Source organism: Xiphophorus hellerii, chromosome 24 (genome assembly GCF_003331165.1).
Source record: "Xiphophorus hellerii strain 12219 chromosome 24, Xiphophorus_hellerii-4.1, whole genome shotgun sequence".
Lineage (NCBI taxonomy): Eukaryota > Metazoa > Chordata > Actinopteri > Cyprinodontiformes > Poeciliidae > Xiphophorus > Xiphophorus hellerii.
In genome coordinates this window covers 12,040,862-12,060,265 of record NC_045695.1, presented here as the reverse complement: position 1 = coordinate 12,060,265, position 19,404 = coordinate 12,040,862, and the positions used below count along the sequence as shown (strand labels likewise).

Below are 19,404 nucleotides of genomic sequence, written 5' to 3'. Positions count from 1 at the left end.
ATGAAAACAGCCGCAGAGACTCTGAGCGATGCTAACGATGCTAACGATGCTAACAGACTCCAGCAGCAGCTTCAGAGGAGCTGTGGCTCCTAAACTGGAGCTTCAGGTCCAACAGAGCTGAATCAAAGCTCTACAACTCTGGTTTAGACGATAAGATGCTGAGCTTCCGGTCTGAAGGTAGGAAAATATTTATGAAAAGTTAAATTATCCTGGAAACAGTCAGAATGATGTTGATGTTTTAGCTGCAGAGCCGCGAACTGAACTATTATTATCAGAGCAGGGCGGGTTTTGCCCTCTAGTGGACACAGATGGTAACTACAACTACTTGATAAAGTTAGATCGTTTACAAACCACATTCACTTCCTGTGAGTACTTTCACATTAGCGATATAAAAGTTAATTTTCTCAATTAGTTTTCATATTAAATAATAAATTTTACTTTTCTTGTTTCCTCCCTGAAACTTTTATTCAAAAGCAGGAAATTAAACTCTGCTGAGGTTTTGCACCACCACCGTATAATATTGTTATTTCTGTAGACAGTCTTTAAAAACAGATAAAAGTATTTAAATGACATTAACAGCAGCAGCATAATATTGTATGTGTAATACATTTATTTACTGATTAATTCAGTTCTACAAAAGACTGCAATTAACTAAGTAATATTAAGTACTAATAATTTAAACTTTATTAACTTTTTATACTTAATTTTTCTCTATTAGCCGCTTTCATCCTGCTTGATGCTCCTATCGCAGGTGATTGAATTTTATTTCAAACACATTTTTATTATTTATATTTTTTCAGGCCTTGAGTCTCAAAATTTCCCACAGTGAATCGTTTTTGGAGGATTTTTATAGAATAAGTTTTATTTTCCATGTACTAACCCTGCAGTGACTCTTATTTAACATTAATGTAAGCTGATTTGATTTGGCCTGATAAAAGTGAAAATGAGATCAAATAAACTGTAATTAATATGAAGAGGAATATCTGTAGTTGCGATAGTTCACCACCAGAGGGCAGTGAGCGCTCATAATCCTCCATCAAGCGCCTGTTAAACTGCAGTTTGTTCTGCTGGTTTTCTGCTGAATCCATGAAAAAAGCTGCTCAGCTTCAGATCTGCTTCACTAACAGCAAAACAGAAATACTGAAGCTTTTCCATCTTCACTCTAGTTTTTTCACTCTGTTAAATCTAACTGAACTATTAATGTTTATTCAGATGAATCAAACTTTGGCTCTAGAGGAAAACACAAGTTACGTAACTTCCTGTGGAAATAGAAACTGAAACCAACTTTGGTCTCCTTCAGATCAGCCTCCATTTTGAGCTGCAGGATGGAAATAACTTGCTGACTTGTTACTAGAGGTAAGTGTTGCCGCTCCGGGTCCCTCCGTGTCTCTCGGCTCTCTGGAGCCTTTCTAACCGATGAACCCACCGAGGCTTCCCGGGGCCTCAGTCACCTCGGCCTGGGTCGCTCGGCTCTCATAGGGCCTGGTCCCCGCAGCAGCGCTCTGTTTACTTTATTGAAGGCCTGATCTAGAAAGGAATTAGATCAAATGAAAACTTTATTGTGAGACGTTGCTGCTTATAAAGTGATGCTAAGTGAGGTTACATTATGCGACTATAAGGAAGAAAAAGAGAAATATTGAACACACTATAAACACACAGCTCAGTTACTGCGCAGTTAACCTGGTGAATGATCAGCTATGATCTACCATGACAGCAGCATCTAAAGCTGATCTGTTTGTGTGGAGCAATAATGAACTTTTCAGATTTAATCTAAATAAACTGAGAACTTAATGTAACTTTTACAGTCCATCAGTTCTTGCTGCAGCGACTCTCTCTGGTGTTTTAACCTAAAAAGCAGAACTAAAACATTGTAAACTAGTTTCTCTGCTTGTTGAAATCAGCAGGAAGTGAATCACATCACTCCGTCCCTCATCAGTCTGGGGTTCAGCAGAAACTGATGTTTCTCTTGTCTGTGGATCAGAACCGGCTTTAAGCCGTCCACAGATTTCCTCTCTTCCTCCTCACTGAGTTTGGTCTTTTTCCAGGTTTTCCTCTTGTTGCTCCTTTCAGCAGGAAGAAACTCTTTGTCTCTCAAAGCTCTGCTGGAAAAATGCATCCAGATCCAGACTGACTCTTACCTGAAAGGTTGCTGTGTTTAGCAATCAGTATCTGCAAAATCGGAATCGATCAGCCAGAAAACTGCAGTCGGTTCAACCCTAAAAATAACAAAACTTTTAAATGGAGCAATAATAATAAAATAAATAATTTCACAAACATTTTAGATCAGTTGTAACAAACTAGTTTCTAACTTAAAGAGTTGCATTAATGTGTCTCTTTATTTTGAAGTTCAATCAGATCAATTGACTAAATATGTTTCAGGCCTCGCTGAGTGTTTGGGGGCTTCATCCCCCTATTGAAGCAGCTGTTTACCCATGATTCCTTGCAGTGGGTCCAGCTGGTACCTCAGCTGGATGCTGTGGTCCCTGAAAGCTGCTTTGTGTCTCTTGAGCTGAGAGGAAATCCTGCTGAGCTGCACACAGAGGCTGACATGTTGCTGAGATCCCAGCTGGAGCCGGTTCTGTCTGGAGGAGAGCTGTGGACCCGACCTGAGCTGCTGCTCCCTCAGAACCTTCTGCTCACTGACTCCCTCCATACAGAGCTACAATAGAGTCATGATGCGTTCAAGTCCAGTGGGAGCTAAATAAGTTCACTAGTTCATAGGAAATGTTCACTCATTCATTCAAATGATTCACTCTGATCCTCTGAACACATGATGGGAACCAGCTTTCTGCTTCACAGGACAGTTACTGGAACCGGATCACTGGACTGACTGGTTCTGGTTTCTCTCTCCAAAAGGCCAGAAGATGAAAGATGGGTATCAGTCCATCTATGAGGAGTGACCAGTCCAAAGATGAACCTCCAGAGTTCAGTAATGAACCTGGACCATCAGACAGAAAGTAAGAAACCATTTTCTAACTGATTCATGTGAATCTATAGAGATATAAAATAAAATATATTAACTGGTTGATCTTCAGTGTTTCAATAAACAGTAACTTAATTTTCTGAGATATTAATTTAAAGTTAGTCATGAAGGATGTTGGTCAGTAAATCAGAGTTTGAATGAAAGTCTGAATGAATCAATGATGAAAATGTTGCATGAAAACAAAAACAACCAACAATGTGAGGAGCAACGACTCAGATTGTCTCTAAACCCAGTGAAGCACTGGAGCTTCCAGACTGGGAACACTGGTATCAGTCATGATACTAGATATGATACAATGAAGAACTTCAAACCAGAGATCATCAATGATCTCAGGTTCTGTTCTGACCCAGTTCTGGTCTCTAGTTTGTGGTGGACCTTCATGAACATGTTCAGCTCCAGCTTGTTGATAGTGAAATATTTCACTGATGAAGAAATGTCTTTACAGGAGCTGTGAGTGTGAAGAAAGACCCAGAACAGGAGCTGAACGGCCGACAGCCAATCAGAGCAGCTGTTCTCCAGGTGAGACTGAACTCCTCCAATCAGAGCCTCCTGTCGTCTCTGTTGGACCAGATCCACGTCTTTAGTTGAGATTTGGAAATTTAAGGTTTAAAAGTCTTTTAGTGATCAATTATTTCAGCTGGTGTAACTGGAACTCATGTGCTGGTAACTCTGGTTAACATGGTCCTCATTTAATTGGAGCCTGTTCAGAAAAATAAACAATTAATTTTATTCTGAAGGGTCGCTTTGCACCATTACCCATGCCACCAGCTCTAGTGAAACACTTTATAGGATCAATATGATGAGACATCACAGGGTTCAGAGGAATGAAATGCAGACAGGATGGATAAAGAGATCATCAATCAGATAATGGTTGTGTAATAATTGATTATTTGTGGGCAGATCCAGGTTTTAATTTTGACATTTAATCTTTTAAGCAATTAATATATTATTCAAGTGTTTTATGTGTTTTCAGAAAATGACTAAAGGCCAATTCCACATAATTTCTCACTATCTTGAGCATCTTTAAGCTGATCTGCTTCAAAAACTAAAATACTTAAAGACTTCAAACCTGCTGTAGGTTCTTAGTTTCGTCTTAATTACAGAATATTTAAAACCAGCTGTGACGTTTTTAGAAACATATTTGATTTGTGAACTTCAATACAGGAGGACATATGGCTAATTTATTATCTCAGATGCAAAAACTTGCTGTGTCTTTTATTCCAACATTTGGTAACAGAGAAACTAAAACTTAGAGACTGAGATGAAGACTTGGTGATGATGATAAAGAAAGGAGAAAAAAGTGATGAAAATGTTTGTTAATCAGTCAATATTTTCATCACAATATTCACCAATAATATTGAGAGTTAACAGCTCCTTGATGACCTTCTATCAGATCGCGTCTTTAAACATTCAGAGATAGAAGGTCAACTTGAGAAGAACCAAACCAGAGCAGACAAGGACTGCAACAAAATAGATGCTGTGATGAAGAAGAACAGAGAGCCTGCAGATTGATGGTCAAACATCTTCAGCACATGGATGAATTGAAGGTTTCAATTAATTTCCGTTTTTGGGATTGCTTTTTCTTATATTGTGCCTCCATATCTGGCTTGTCTTTATTTATTATCGTAGCTGCTTCAGGTTTGCTTTTGTTACATTGTGCAGCCGTGTTTCCTGGCCTATTCGCTCGTCGGTTTACGGGTCAAGAGTGGCGATTTCAGCTCGACCTGACCGAGTCCTGTGAGCGTGAGATGCTGGGTGTCTGGGGTCACTCTGGAGGCTATATGTGCAGCAGCCTCTTGGTCATCCCCAAATACCTTTGCTAGGTTTTACAGGGTTAACTGGGCCACCTTTCACCTGGGATCCTATCCCAGCGCTCATCATCATCCCAGTGAGGTGGGCATGTTTTCGGGGTTGTTTCTTTTCTGTGTGTGATTTCTCAGGACTCTGTCGGTAATCGTCATCCAGTGCTTTAATCACCGCCTCTGGCGGTCATCTGGGATTCATAGAACCGTAGTTACAGTCGTGACTTTCGTTCTTCTTACCATGCAGAGTTTTTATAAAATTTGGGCTTTTTATTTATTGATTTACTTTTTTCTCATCCATTAAATCTGATGCACAAATTGTCTCTGAGAATATCAAAAAATTATTGTTTTCCTTATGTTCAGCTGAAGTGTCTCCTCTCCTGTCTTTGTCTCTTTCTTCAGATTTTGATATTCGGTGTCAGAGTGACCATAAAGCGTCTCTGAAGAAGAAGTTCCAGAGTCTCTCTGAAGGCGTCGCTGAACCTGGAAATCAAACCGTTCTGAACCAGATCTACACAGAGCTCCACATCACAGAGGGGAAAACTAGAGAGGTCAACCAGGAACATGAGGTCAGACACATTGAAACAGCATCCAGGAAACAAGAAACAATCAGAAGAGAAGACATCTTTAAAGTCCCACCTGGAAGAGATCAACCAATCAGAACAGTGATGACCATGGGAGTGGCTGGCATTGGGAAAACACTGTTAACACAGAAGTTCACTCTGGACTGGGCTGAAGGCAAAACCAACCAGAACATTGATTTCATATTTCCATTCACTTTCAGAGAGCTGAATACGTTGAAAGAAGAAAAGTTCAGCTTATTAGGACTGATTCATAAATTCTTTTCTAAAACCAAAGAAATCAGCAGCTTTGAAACGTTCCAGGTTCTGTTCATCTTTGATGGTCTGGATGAAAGTCGATTTACTCTGGATTTCAAGAACAATCCGATCCTGACTGATGTTACAGAGTCCAGCTCAGTGGATGTTCTGGTGACAAACCTCATCAGGAGGAAACTGCTTCCCTCTGCTCTCCTCTGGATAACCACACGACCTGCTGCAGCCAATCAGATCCCTGCAACGTTTGCTGGCATGGTAACAGAGGTCAGAGGGTTCACTGACCCCCAGAAGGAGGAGTACTTCAGGAAGAGATTCAGAGATGATGAAGAGAAGGCCAGCAGGATCATCTCCCACATCCAGAAATCAAAAAGTCTCCACATCATGTGTCACATCCCAGTTTTCTGCTGGATCACTGCTAAAGTTCTGGAGGATGTGATGATGACCATAGAGGGAGAAAAACTGCCAAAGACTCTGACTGAGATGTACATAGCATTCCTGGAGGTTAACTTCGCAATCAAGAAGGAAAAGTATGATGGAGGAAAAAAGACAAGATCAATCTGGAGTCCAGAGAACAAGAAGCTGATTGAGTCTCTAGGAAAACTGGCTTGTGAGCAGCTGCTGGAGGGAAACCTGATCTTCTATGAAGAAGAGCTCAAAAAGTGCTACATCAACATCAATGATGCTGCGTTGTTCTCAGGAGTGTTCACTGAAATGTTTAAAAGAGAGAGAGGGACGTGCGACATCTCCGTCTACTCCTTTGTTCATCTGAGCATCCAGGAGTTTCTGGCTGCAGTCTACATGCTCCACTGTTTCACCAGCAGGAAGTCAGAGGTGATCAAGACGTTTCTGGGAGAAGAATACAGAGAAACATCTCTAGATGAGTTCATGAAGGAAGTCATGGAGAAATCCCTCAGCAGTAAAAATGGCCACCTGGACCTGTTTGTCCGCTTCCTTCATGGTCTCACTGTGGAGTCCAACCAGAGACTCTTAGAAGATCTGCTGGGTCAGACAGAGAACAGTCCAGAAACCATCCAGAGAATCATCACCAACCTGAAGGAGATGACCACTGAAACGAACACTATGACAATCTATGCTTTCTCAGATATAATGGACACTGATAGAATCTCTCCTGACAGAAGCATCACCAACCTGAAGGAGATGAACACTAAAAGAATCTCTCCTGACAGAAGCATCAACATCTTCTACTGTCTGGTGGAGATGAACTACGTCTCATTTTATCAGGAGATCCAACGGCTGCTGGATTCAGGAAAGCAGCTCTCAGTGACTGACTGTTCAGCTCTGGCCTTCATGCTGCAGATGTCAGAGGTTCTGGATGAGTTGGACCTGGAGAAGTACAACACATCATCAGATAAAGGACGACTGAGACTGGTTCCAGCTGTGAGGAACTGCAGAAAGGCTCGGTGAGTCCAGATGTTTTCATTGTGTGAATGCTGATTCAGCTCTATTGTCCTCCTGTTTCTTCTTCTTCTTCAAGTTGCTTCTGGATGTTTTTGGTCTTTAACTTCTTCCTTCATCCTCTGGACTATTTCAGCCATTCAACCATCTAAACATTCAGCTCATCCAGGACAGCTGCAGCTTCTGGTTTTAGACATTTTGATCATTTTTAAAATATTTATCTTTTTATCAGTTTTCATGTTTAAATGAATAGAAAACCCTGAACTCTAGAAAAAAATCTATTTTGTCTGAAAGATCCAATCAGCCAGAGAGACTTTTACACTTTAAACTCCTCTTCACTCATTGAGCCGCTACTCCTTTTAGGATCTTTGTCTTTTTTTATAAAATCACTGTTTAGGTTTGATGGATACTTTAAAATAACCCCAATAATTGCTGCTGTTGTCATGGAAACCAGTTAGAAACTTAGTGAACCAACTTTTCCTCCTCCCACTAGTTTCCTCTGAGTTTGTAAATGAGAGCAAAATGTGGTGATTGTTGTCTGGCTCCAGAAAAAGTCCTAGTTTCTGTCAGATCCTCCCAAAGCTCTGAGAACTCTGCTTCCAGAGCTGGAACCATTTTCCTCATCAACTCTTCATCTGCAGCTTTTGTTGAAGCTGTTAGCCATGAAGACCTGGAGAGACATGAGCTTCAACTCTTTAGACATCCCAGCCTCTTCTAGTTACTGGAGAACTTTCACTGCTTCACCATGAAAAATGCTGCTGGACCCAAACGCTCTGTTTTGGTCTTCAGCTCTTTAAGAGTTTAGCAACAATTTCTTCTAACATCCAAACCTTTGTTCCTCTGAGCCACACGGTCTAGTCCAAGTCCGAGCTGTGAGCAGTTCCTCCTCCTCTCCATCATCTCCAGTAGTTTCCTTCATCAGCTCAGTCAGCCTCTTCATCAGCTGCTTCAGCTCCTTTGAGGCTCTGATGCTGCAGCTCCATCAGATGCTGCAGAGAAAACTGAACTTTCCTTCACAGATGATAGAAGATCTTCAACATCTGACTGCAGCTGAAGGTCTGAGGACATGAAGCCTGGACCAGAACCAGAACCTGGACTTTAACCAGGAACTGCACAGATTCTCTGTGGGGTCAAACTCAGTAAATTGAAGATCAGATGTTGATCAGATGATGACATCACTGTTATCATATTTTAGTCTGTTTATGATCCAGATTGATTTCATTAGAACTGAATTTATTTCTTCTCTAATCACAGACTTGGTGGCTGTTGGCTCCAAAAGGCTGAATGTGAAGTTTTGGCCTCGGCTCTGAAGTCCAACCCAGATCTGACTGAACTGGAAATAAATCAGATCCATAATGAGGTGGAGACTCTGATCTGAAGCCTCTGGTTGAGATCCTGGAGAGTTCAGTCAGTAAAGTGAAGAATCTGAGGTTTGTTTTCTTTATTTATACAATAAAATCATTCATTTATACTTTAAACATTAGTTTAATTAATGCTTTTATTCTAATATATTTTATTTTAAAACAACCTGTTTAAATGTCAGAATAAAATCTCTAAAACTTTTTACCTTATATATTATTTTTTTCTTATTTCAGACTTTGAGATTATTGAACTTTGTTTTTCAGTTTTTTACTTTAAAATGTTTTTTACTGATGAACAAAATGAGTAAAATAATTCAAATGATGTAAATTAATGATGGAGATGTTTCAGTTTGGTTTGGTAAAGATTCAGATTGTTTTATTTCTCATTTCTGATTCTCATCTTTACATCCAGAATGAAATGTTGTTCCTCCAGAGTCGAGCCACAAACACTGACAAGTTCAAATCATCATTAATGACCAAATCTAAGAAATGACTGATTGTAGAAAAGCAAATCTAGATGAAATGAATGAAAGTGAGGTTTGCAGCAGCAGCAGGTTCCTCAGCTTTGTCCTGAAGCTGTGGTTCTGTTGGGCCGGGTCAGAGAGGAACCGTCCTCTTCAGTCTGACAGCTGTCAGTCGGTTGGAGCCTCGTCTCTGTGATGATGCTTCATCAGGTCACGTCTCCTTAGGAAATAATGGCCTCCATTGGCTTTCAGCAGCTTTAATAAGAACCCAAGGCCATTAATGAAGAAACTGAGTGGTTCTGATCCAGTTACCAAGTCGGGTCTCCAGCTGATGATCAGGAACCAGCAGAAATAGCTCAACTCATCCAGGCTGATAGAAAACTTTGAGTTTCTTTATTGATCAAATGTTCTGGTTCTGCTGGTTTGGACTCTTTAAACCAGTTTGACTGGATCAGATGTTAGAATCAGTTCATCATGTTTCTTTTACATTCAGGGAAATTAATTTTCTACATTTTTATTATTTATTTGTTCATGTTTCAGTTTTAACCTGCATCCTGTTGGCTTCAGCTCACATCTTTTATTCTTTATTCAGATTGTGAATGCAGTTTGTCAGAGACCAGCTGGACTTCTCTGTTCTCAGCTCTGAAGTCCAACCCGACCCATCTGACAAACTGGAGCTGATCGGAACCAACCTGGGAGATTCTGGACTGAAGGAGCTCTGTGGTTTTCTACAGACTGAAGGCTGCAGACTGGAGACATTGATGTATGTAATTATTAATTATATATTTCTGTGAATAATTATATATAATTGATCATAAATCAAATTAATTTCTTCTGTTCTAATAAATATTTCTGAGTTTGTTCCTGGACTTGGATCCAGAGTTTAATTTAGTCCCTCTGTGTAACTGAGTTGGACCTGCTGATCTGAGGTCAGAACAGGACAGCATTCGGACCCCCAGTGTGTAGAAATCCCCCTCATGTGAAGCAGGTCAAAGGTCATTCAACCCAGTCTAGAAAAGTGAATTCCTGGAATCTGACAGGAACAAATCAATAATCAATGATTGATGCTTCAACACTTTGATCAGAACCTGGAATGATTTTACTGACTAAAATCCTCCAACACAACATGACCCAGTACCAGGTTCTGGTTCTGGTTCTGGTTCTGAAGTCAGCAGGTCTTTATTGAAGCAGCAGCTTGTTGGCATTAATATTGATGAGAATCTTTAACTGGTTCTGTTGGACTGGTTAACCTGCATCCTGTTGGCTTCAGCTCACATCTTTTATTCTTTATTCAGATTGGAGATGCAGTTTGTCAGAGACCAGCTGGACTTCTCTGTTCTCAGCTCTGAAGTCCAACCCGACCCACTGACAAACTGGACTGAGCGGAACCAACCTGGAATTCTGGAGTGAAGGAGCTCTGTGGTTTTCTACAGACTGAAGGCTGCAGACTGGAGACATTGAGTATGTAATTATATAATTATTGATATTTCTGTGAATAATTATATAATTGATCATAAATCAAATTAATTTCTTCTGTTCTAATAAATATTTTCTGAGTTTGTTCCTGGACTTGGATCCAGAGTTTAATTTAGTCCCTCTGTGTAACTGAGTTGGACCTGCTGATCTGAGGTCAGAACAGGACAGCATTCGGACCCCCAGTGTGTAGAAATCCCCCTCATGTGAAGCAGGTCAAAGGTCATTCAACCCAGTCTAGAAAAGTGAATTCCTGGAATCTGACAGGAACAATCAATAATCAATGATTGATGCTTCAACACTTTGATCAGAACCTGGAATGATTTTACTGACTAAAATCCTCCAACACAACATGACCCAGTACCAGGTTCTGGTTCTGGTTCTGAAGTCAGCAGGTCTTTATTGAAGCAGCAGCTTGTTGGCATTAATATTGATGAGAATCTTTAACTGGTTCTGTTGGACTGGTTAACCTGCATCCTGTTGGCTTCAGCTCACATCTTTTATTCTTTATTCAGATTGAGGTGCAGTTTGTCAAAGATCAGCTGTGATTATTTGGCCTCAACTCTGAAGTCCAACCCGACCCGTCTGACAAACTGGACCTGAGAGAAAACAACCTGAAGGATTCAGATGTTCAGCAGCTGAAGAATCTTGTAAAGACTTTAATGTAAGTAAATGTTTGTAGTGAGTCCAGCTGCTGTCAGCATATTGAACTAAACCCAGTTAGCATCAAAGCAAAGATCCAGTGTTCCCAGTAAAGCTGCAGCTTCTCAGTGGGAGGAGAATGGTTCAGGCTTCCTGATTGGACACAGAGACAGCAATCAGCCAATCAGAGGAGCAGCAGCTTGCTGTGTTCCTGTTTGTGTTGGTGTGAAGATGAGTGTTGTTGCTGTGTCCATGTCTCCAGGAAGTCCAGCTGGACTCCAGCGTCCAGCCGTCCAACATGTCTAGAGACAGTGGTCCTCATCCATCAAACTGTGGCAGCAGCAGATCTGATCTCAGATCTGTTTGTTCTCTCAGTTCAACAGGAAACAACTGATCAGGTTCATCTTGGTCACAGCTCTGAGATCAGTCTGACTGCAGCCTGGAAACCATCTAGTGGATGTGCTGCGTCACTGACTGCTGCTGGAGAGAGGCTGGAAACACTCACTGATCTGCTCTCTCCTTCCTTCTTCTCTCTGCAGGTTCTGATCTCTGTGAAGTAGAGAATGGTCTCAGTGTCCTGCTGATCCTCAGAGGTTGAAGCTGCAGCAGTTTGAGTCTAAAGAGACTCTGACTGGATCATGATGATGACCTCTGACCTCCAAGGTTTTCCTCCCGTTTATTTTCTCGTGTCTGTCATTTAGTGTCTGATATTGTTTGTCTCTTTGGATCAATAAAGATCCAATTCAAACTGGGCTCCATTTAGAGGCTTCATGGAGTTTTGATCTGAACTGGATTCAACTGGAAAGTTGATCTTTTTTCTCTCTGATTCATTTTCATCCTGGAACCAGAAATGGTCTGAGAATGGAAACATGGGAATCATTTTCAGTTCAGGCTTTGAAGCCATGAAAGACACTTCAAACCTCTTTTCTCTTGCTGCTTCTTCCTTCTGCTGACATGAAAATGTTCCTCAAAGCTCCACAGATAAAAAGATGCTTTACTGGAAACTGCAGAGAAACTTCAGCTTTCCATCAGAGAGAAACCAGTTTAACCAGTTTAGAACTGGATGTCTAAGAAACTCTGATCTTAGAGCAGTTATCAGGAACATGTGGAACCTGAATGTTAGGTAAATTATATATATTATTATCAAATATTTTGTTGTTTCATGTGCCTTTATAATGTTCTTGTCTTATATGCCTTTATTTGTTTCATCTTAGCATAAAGAATGTTCTTCTGTGTTGTTGAATTACTTTGATTCCTTTCTCAGAAGGCCTCTGAGGAAGAGAGCAGAGAAACCGTTTTCAACAGGTTATCGTTCAGCAGAAACATCTGCTCCTTGACCTGTTAGATAGCTGTCATAAAACGTCGCATGAAGACGTACATACAACTGGCTCTGTGTTATCCTGTGTCTGGAACAGAATATTCTAGTGTGTATAGAAACCATGTGTTTTGTTAGTGACTAGCATTTACGTTGCAATCATTGTGATTGAAGTGTTTTCCCCGCCCTTTGAGACGCTCTCTGTAACAGCAAATAAAAAGGGAACGGACACATATGTTTCAGAACGGAAGAGATGTGTGACTGAAAACATCTCTGCTGTTCTCCTCGCGGAGTACAAAAGAATCTAAGCTCTCTTGTCTTTCTTGTGTTTGTTAAATCTGTTCTCATAGGTGTTTAAACCTGACATTTAATTGGTCCTTCGATTGCAGGTCGCCATTATACCAGAAGGATTCCTGCAGGTCTGGTCGACCCCAGTACAGACCGTGCGCACGGCAAGTTTCCTAGTGGGAAACCTTATCAGTCCTGTTCAAGGTGCTGGAGCTCGACCCTGCCTGCTGGGATCTGATGGTTGCCGGTGCTCCAGGGAAAGACAACGGGGGGTGAGTGATTCTTGTTAAAAGTGGCGAGTGACTGAGGGTCAATTCTAGACTCTAACAGGTAAAAATATTGCACGAAATCCGTGGAGGACGGCAGAGTCCTCGCGCAAAATTCCGTGGTTAGGTGGAACGAGCCTGGCTGCCTCCGTTCAGGGGAGATGGGGCCCGACGAATACCCGGTACAAAAAGGGACGACGGAAGGTCCTGCGAGAACAGGCGCTTAAATTCAGCAAACAAAAATAAAAAATAAAAAAAAAGTGTTTGATCTGTGTGCGAGTGATCGGAGGTATAAATACCACTTGGTATTTTACCTCATATAAAACAGTAGGACTGTAACCAGCAAACCTCTTGGGGATGCAGAGGTAAGAACCCCCACTCCAAAGAGTTGAAGCGTGGGTTACTCAACAGGTTGTTTCAATTGCTGGCCTACTGAACAGAACCCCAGTTTTTAGGACTCCCTAGGCGTCGACAAACCTGGGCCAAATTTCATTAAAATTTTAGTTATTATTTTTAGATTGGGGGAAAGGAATGAGTAAAAAATAAGCCAACAGACAGTTTTAAAATCAATGAATGGAAATATGTCGAAAAAAACAGGATCCGCGTAAAATAAACATTTAGATAAATGGATAACAAACTATAAACTTTGACGGCCGTCTAAATTAGCAAAAAAAAACCAAAAAACTAACTTTACTGCAGTATAACATAATAATAATAATTAAAAAAAAGGTCAAATCCAAAGAAAATTGCGCAAAGAAGGGTATGACGATTGTAGATTTTTGGTTGTGAATAGAACTGACAATTTATGACTGACCACGACTAGACCAAATGTTTCCTGCTTTGTTTGTTGCGTTATTGTTTATTTGTGATTACATAGTATGAAGATGGGTGATTACACAACAGAAAAGAAAATGTGAAAAATCAAAATAGCAAACAAACTGTATATAGGAACTGAGTAACTAATCAAATTATTACCATTTGAATATTTGAAAATATAGTGAATTTGAAATGCAAAGTTCAGTGAGATTTGATACTTTGAGCCATCCTAGTAAATGTAACTAGTTACTCTGAATTGATTAAAAATTAATAAAAGTAATGTGTTTTCTAGAATGGAGTTTAGAAATCTTTAATCTGAGATTATTTGATTGATAATTAAATTAATAAAATTGAGGGAAATGAATGAATTTGAGAACTTGATTTAATTTTGGAATGGTTCATTTTCATTGAGAAAGTAAGAAGAACCAACTATGGCCATTTGGCAGGAGTTAAAATAGAAGTAAAATGTCCTCCCCTCTGGTTTGGACAGATGAAGCAGAAGAGGCCCGTTGTAGAAAAAAGCAGGCCCTCGTATGAAGTACAGCACTGGCTCTACCAAACTATAAAAAAACAAAAACAACATTTTGTTCAGATGGTGAATTGTAAAGGTCATTTCATGACCTCTGTACTGGTTCAACAACATGGTGATAAAATGAGACCAGTAGCATATTTCTCTTCTAAACTTGATAGTGTGGCGTGTGCCTTGCCTCGCTGTGTGAGAGCCGTCATTCTATGGCAGTAGAAGTTAGTGCTCCTATAGTTCTGTCCCATCCATTAACATTAAAAGTACCACATGACGTCTCAGCACTACTATTGCAGACAAATATGACATTCTTATCACCTGCCAGGCATCTCTCATGTATGTCCACTCTCTTACCTCAACCCCATCTAACTATTGAAAGATGCACTGTTTTAAATCCTGCAACATTGTTACCTCTCCCCCAGGCTCATCCAGTATATTGTCAGCAAAATTTTTTTAATTTTAGCAGTTATCCATACAGGTATCTGTTTGTAAAATCAGATCTTATTTTAACCAGTTCCTGGAATCATGTTTGTAGATCTTGAATAAGTCCTGTTTTCCACCCTCAGGCTTCAACTTGAAGTGTTTCTGTTATATAATTGTTTAGTTTTTGGTTTGGTTTTTTTCCATTCTGTCTCATCCTGATGTAATGATTATTGTTTAAGGTATTTTAGGCTGCACCTACCAGCTATTGCAGATGTTCCCACATATGTATATAAACACCTGGTTCAGCTCAGCTAAAGCTTGTTTGTAGGATGGGAGAAGGAGTTTTTATGAATGTTTACAAATGACTACTAGAAATGTTTTTTTTTAGGTTTTCTTTGTGTTTTTAGACAGTTTCCTAACTTATCTCAGAAACAATCAAGTAAACGAACAGTCAAAACTTTTGTATGCTCTTTTCTAAGCTAAAACTAAAGTTTAAAGTGCTTTCCTCTGCCTTTTGAGTTGTGATCATGTACTTAGTCCATCTGTGCATTTATCTGTAGTTTTGTTGCATATTGATTTTGTTTTTCTCATTTCTTGATGTTTCGCAGATATGAAGGGCTACAAACTCATTACAAGAATTTTTAAGGGTTATTTATGAGGCATATGTAGCGATAAGTGAAGTCCTGCCGTGGAATGAAGGCACAACAACCTCACAATATGTAACGTAGTGTGAGAAACACTGACCATCACTATTTACTTGGTACATTTTATTGCATTATAAAGGACCTAATTATGTGTGTATTCATGAAATGGCCATTTTCAGACTTGTTATGTTGTCAGAGGGGTTGGGTTGTTTAAAATTTAATCACAGAAATACTCGACGAGTTTTTTTTGTTGATACTGATTTGTTGTTCTCCTTAAGTTCTGACCTTTTGGTTCAAGAAAACATGCTAAAGGCTAATTGACAGAATTAATCATTTAAAATCCATCAGAGAATTGATTAATTGGGTCACAATAAAGATACATCTCAATAAATGAGAATGTCTTAAATTTTTTATAGAGACAAATTGTTTAATAATTGTTGCTGAGTGATGGCAAAGGAAAACTCAAAATGTACTTTCTCAGATACTAATTTTGTGTTTGCAATAGACAAGACCAATAAAAAACAAAGGAATTTATACTACTGGCCAACCAAAGATGCCCAGGTACTGTCCAGTTTATGCACTCGATCTTGATTGGCTATTTGGTCTCCCAGACATACTTTCATCATCCTCTTGACAATAAATCTGGAAAGTTTACTTACTAAACATACTGAGATAAAATGGTCTTTAAACAAGGTTTTGGTACTTTAGACAGTGTGCCAAATTCTATTGGAACATTAAATCAACAGTTTTCCTTCCACTCACCTTTCTGTAATATGCTTGCATACAGCTCTCAATGAAGAGCCAGATTATTTTTGCTGTGGTACATTTCTATTCAAAATCCTTTTTCTTTGGTCTTTAATATTTTAATTTCCCGAGAAGCTAAAATTTGGGTCATTAGTAGCTGTAAAGAATCATCAAAATTGCCAGAAATAAACACTTTTACTGTTTTAAATCTTAGGAGTTTCACTTTTCCGTTAAATTTCTTAAATAACATTTTGATAGTTTAGGTTTGATGCACTTTTATGCTACCATGTTCATAATCTTAGCAAAAAAGATGCATCTGACTACACACTTGATTTATATCTCTTTAGACCAAAAATGTTGTGTTCTCCATTTTTATGCTTTAAATTAAAAAGGTATTAGGGGTCTAACTGCTCTGTGACTGATCTTATCAAGGTTATAGTTACCATTTGATTATGGCATGTTTGTTAAATTCACCATGTTAACATGAGTACATACATAAATTAAATGTTCATCCTTTTCAGGATGAAGGTTAGTCAGGCTTTTGTGCACCGATGAATAAAGACAGTGACAGAAAATGTATTTTTTGTCATCATTTTCTGTATTTAAAAGCTGTTGATTGTGTTTTAGTACAGAGAGTAGAATGTAAATGTGCAAGTTGTAATTTGTAAATAATTTGAAGGGATCTGGATGAATAAACTTTATGTTCAGGTCTTAATCGAGTTACTCGTTACAATCCTAAACAAGTGGGTTTTTAGTCGAGATTTAAAGGAAGTCAGTGTTTCAGCTGTTTTACAGTTTTCTGGAAGTTTGTTCCAAATTTGTGGTGAATAGATGCTGAAAGCTGCTTCTCCTCGTTTGGTTCTGGTTCTGGGGATGCAGAGCAGACCAGAACCAGAAGACCTGAGAGGTCTGGAAGTTTGATGCAACAACAGCAGATCTTTAATGTATTGTGGTGCTAAGCCGTTCAGTGATTTATAAACTAACAACAGTATTTTAAAGTCTATTCTTTGAGCTACAGGGAGCCAGTGGAGGAACTTTAAAACTGGTGTTATGTGCTCTATCTTCCTGGTTTTAGGATCTTTTTTCTTTGGCTTTTGGCACAATCTGAGAGGTTTCACTTTGTTTTATTGTGTCTGTATGTATTTTATATTTCAATCCTTTCTATTTTATAATGGCATTGTATTTTATGATTGTGTATAGCACTTTGGTCCTGTCGGTGTATAAAGTGCTTCATAAATAAAGTTGGTATGGTATATTCTTAAATATGGAAGCCACACCTCCTCCTTTTTTATGTTTTCTATTCTCACTTAAGAAATTGTAGTTAGGAGGCGCTGATTCAATTAGTACGATCGGTTCGTTATTGTCATTCAACCATGTTTCTGTCAGAAACATAACATTGATATTATGCTCAGTGATGAAATCATGAATTAATAGAGCTTTAGCACAGAGAGATCTGGTATTTAAAAGAGTTTAAATGTTTAAGTTTAAGTGAGTTGGAGGCCAAAAGTTCTTCAGTCTGAGGTTTGAATTAGGTCCGCTGTATTTTATATTTCTGTTTTTTTGTCAATGTTTTTGTAGCGATCTGGACAGGTAATGTCCTGTTCTCCACGGCAACCATTCAGCTGTCCAAAAACGTCTGGGTGGACGTAGCCCCGCCTCCGAGATGCAGCTCCTCCCACACTCAGCTCCTTCAGACTAGCCAGCAGCAGTTAGCAAACATTTGGTGGATCTGCTGAGCTGCTTCTCAGTTCAACGTTGGTAAAAACTGTTAAAGGGTTAATAGAGGAACCATGTTGTGATGACTTCCTGAAGGCGGAGTTTGAGAAAGAGCGGGAGTTTTTAAAGAGACAGAGACCCAATTTCAAGGTGTTAAATGACTAAGTCCAATTATGTAAGTTACATTTGATATATTTTGCATTTTTTTATAACTGATGCTAACATTATGTGCCTGTAAAAGACATAATTCTGCTCCTTTCAAGGTGAATCAACCAAAAACTGAGGAAATGAGAAAAAAATAATGTTCCTCAGTGACCTAAAACAGAGAAAGTTTAATCTGATTCATTTCAACCTGAGAAAAATAATATTTATCTCTTTTTTAGTGTAAATATGTTTTCAACCTCCTGAAGTGTTTAGTTGCATAATTCAAAGCAACCTGCCGTAACTCTGCGTTTCTCTCGCTTCGATGTGTTTCTAGATGTTCTTTGACTCAAGCAGTTCTTTGTATTACAAATGCATCAAAGTTCATCTTGCAACTTAATTATAAGCTCTAGATAATAGTTTCTCTTCAGATTTTCAGCCGGTGTGAATATATACTGATGGTTTCAGCCGATCGTGACTTATCTCATCTCAAGCAGCCATTAAACTCCAATTATTACTAAAAGAAGCACATAATCTGGTTGCTGCTGCTGCTAAACTGCAGAAGCTGCAGATGGTGAAAGGTGAAGCTGAGGTGAAGGCTGCTCTGTTTCTCTCTGTCGTCCCAGAGACACCATCGTTTCTCCTCTTCCTCCTCTTCCTCAGACATCGCTGCAACCGAAGGGGAAACGCAGCAGGAGGCCAGAGGAACATCAACAGTACGAGGGATTAAAGCGTCTTTGTGTCCTTTTTGCCAGCAGATGGCATCGAGGAACTCGTTCAGGAAGTTTTAGTCACTCTCGGTTTTCCAGGAAGTTTTTTTGCACAATTTTCCTCCGAGATAATTAGCAGGAAACAGCTGTCTCGATTTGGTGAGTCACAGTTTTTCACTCCAAATTCTGGGTTGTTTTTTATTCGGAGGGAGAGCTGCAAATATTTATCCACAGGAAATACCTGATAAATATGCTGAATGTAAAATTAGAGGAGAAAATCAGAGCGAAGCTGCAGCTTCTCTTCTCTGAATGGAGCTACAGCGACATCTGCTGGGTCTTAAAGGAATATTGGGAATTGCAGTATTTTGCACCAATGTTAAGTTATTTTTTTTCACATTTCTTCTATCGAATGTTGGTTCCTGGGTGTTTAATGAGACAATAAAGTTTTTAATAATGTTCTTTGTGTTTTTTCTATGTAGCTGTTTGTGTACAAATATAGTAACAGCACCTTTATTTTAGTCCTCCGTTATGTTTAGGTTTCTGTATTCAGATCAACAAAGAAATAAAGTATAAAATTAAAAACTTTCATCTTTATTTAGTAAAGACGGAAGCATCCTGTTCAGTTGATCTAGATTTTAAAGCTTCTAATTACGGCAGAAATTTATTTTGCGTTATTCAAACTGAAGATGTTTAAATAAAATACATGGAAACATTTTAATTAATCAATACAGTTTTTTTCCTTGAAAGCTTCTTTAAACTAGAACTGTACTGTTATTATATTTTCCGGTGTTTTATTTTGAAAGACGTCACAGGAAGTGTGTTTATAATTTTTACAGCTTAA

General features: G+C 39.1%; 1 protein-coding gene and 1 long non-coding RNA gene across 2 annotated transcripts; both read left to right on the top strand.

Annotated features, from left to right (window-relative positions):
- Positions 1–44: 44 nt before the first annotated feature.
- LOC116715964 (uncharacterized) lies at positions 45–3,474 on the top strand. Its single transcript, XR_004338299.1, has 4 exons — positions 45–177; positions 1,301–1,356; positions 2,800–2,957; positions 3,429–3,474. It is a non-coding gene; the product is annotated as an uncharacterized LOC116715964 (long non-coding RNA).
- Positions 3,475–5,453: 1,979 nt separating this feature from the next.
- LOC116716308 (protein NLRC3-like) lies at positions 5,454–6,729 on the top strand. Its single transcript, XM_032557228.1, has 2 exons — positions 5,454–6,053; positions 6,724–6,729. The coding sequence occupies exons 1-2, from the start codon at positions 5,454–5,456 to the stop codon at positions 6,727–6,729; spliced, it is 606 nt and encodes a 201-aa protein (XP_032413119.1).
- The last annotated feature ends 12,675 nt before the right edge of the window (positions 6,730–19,404 follow it).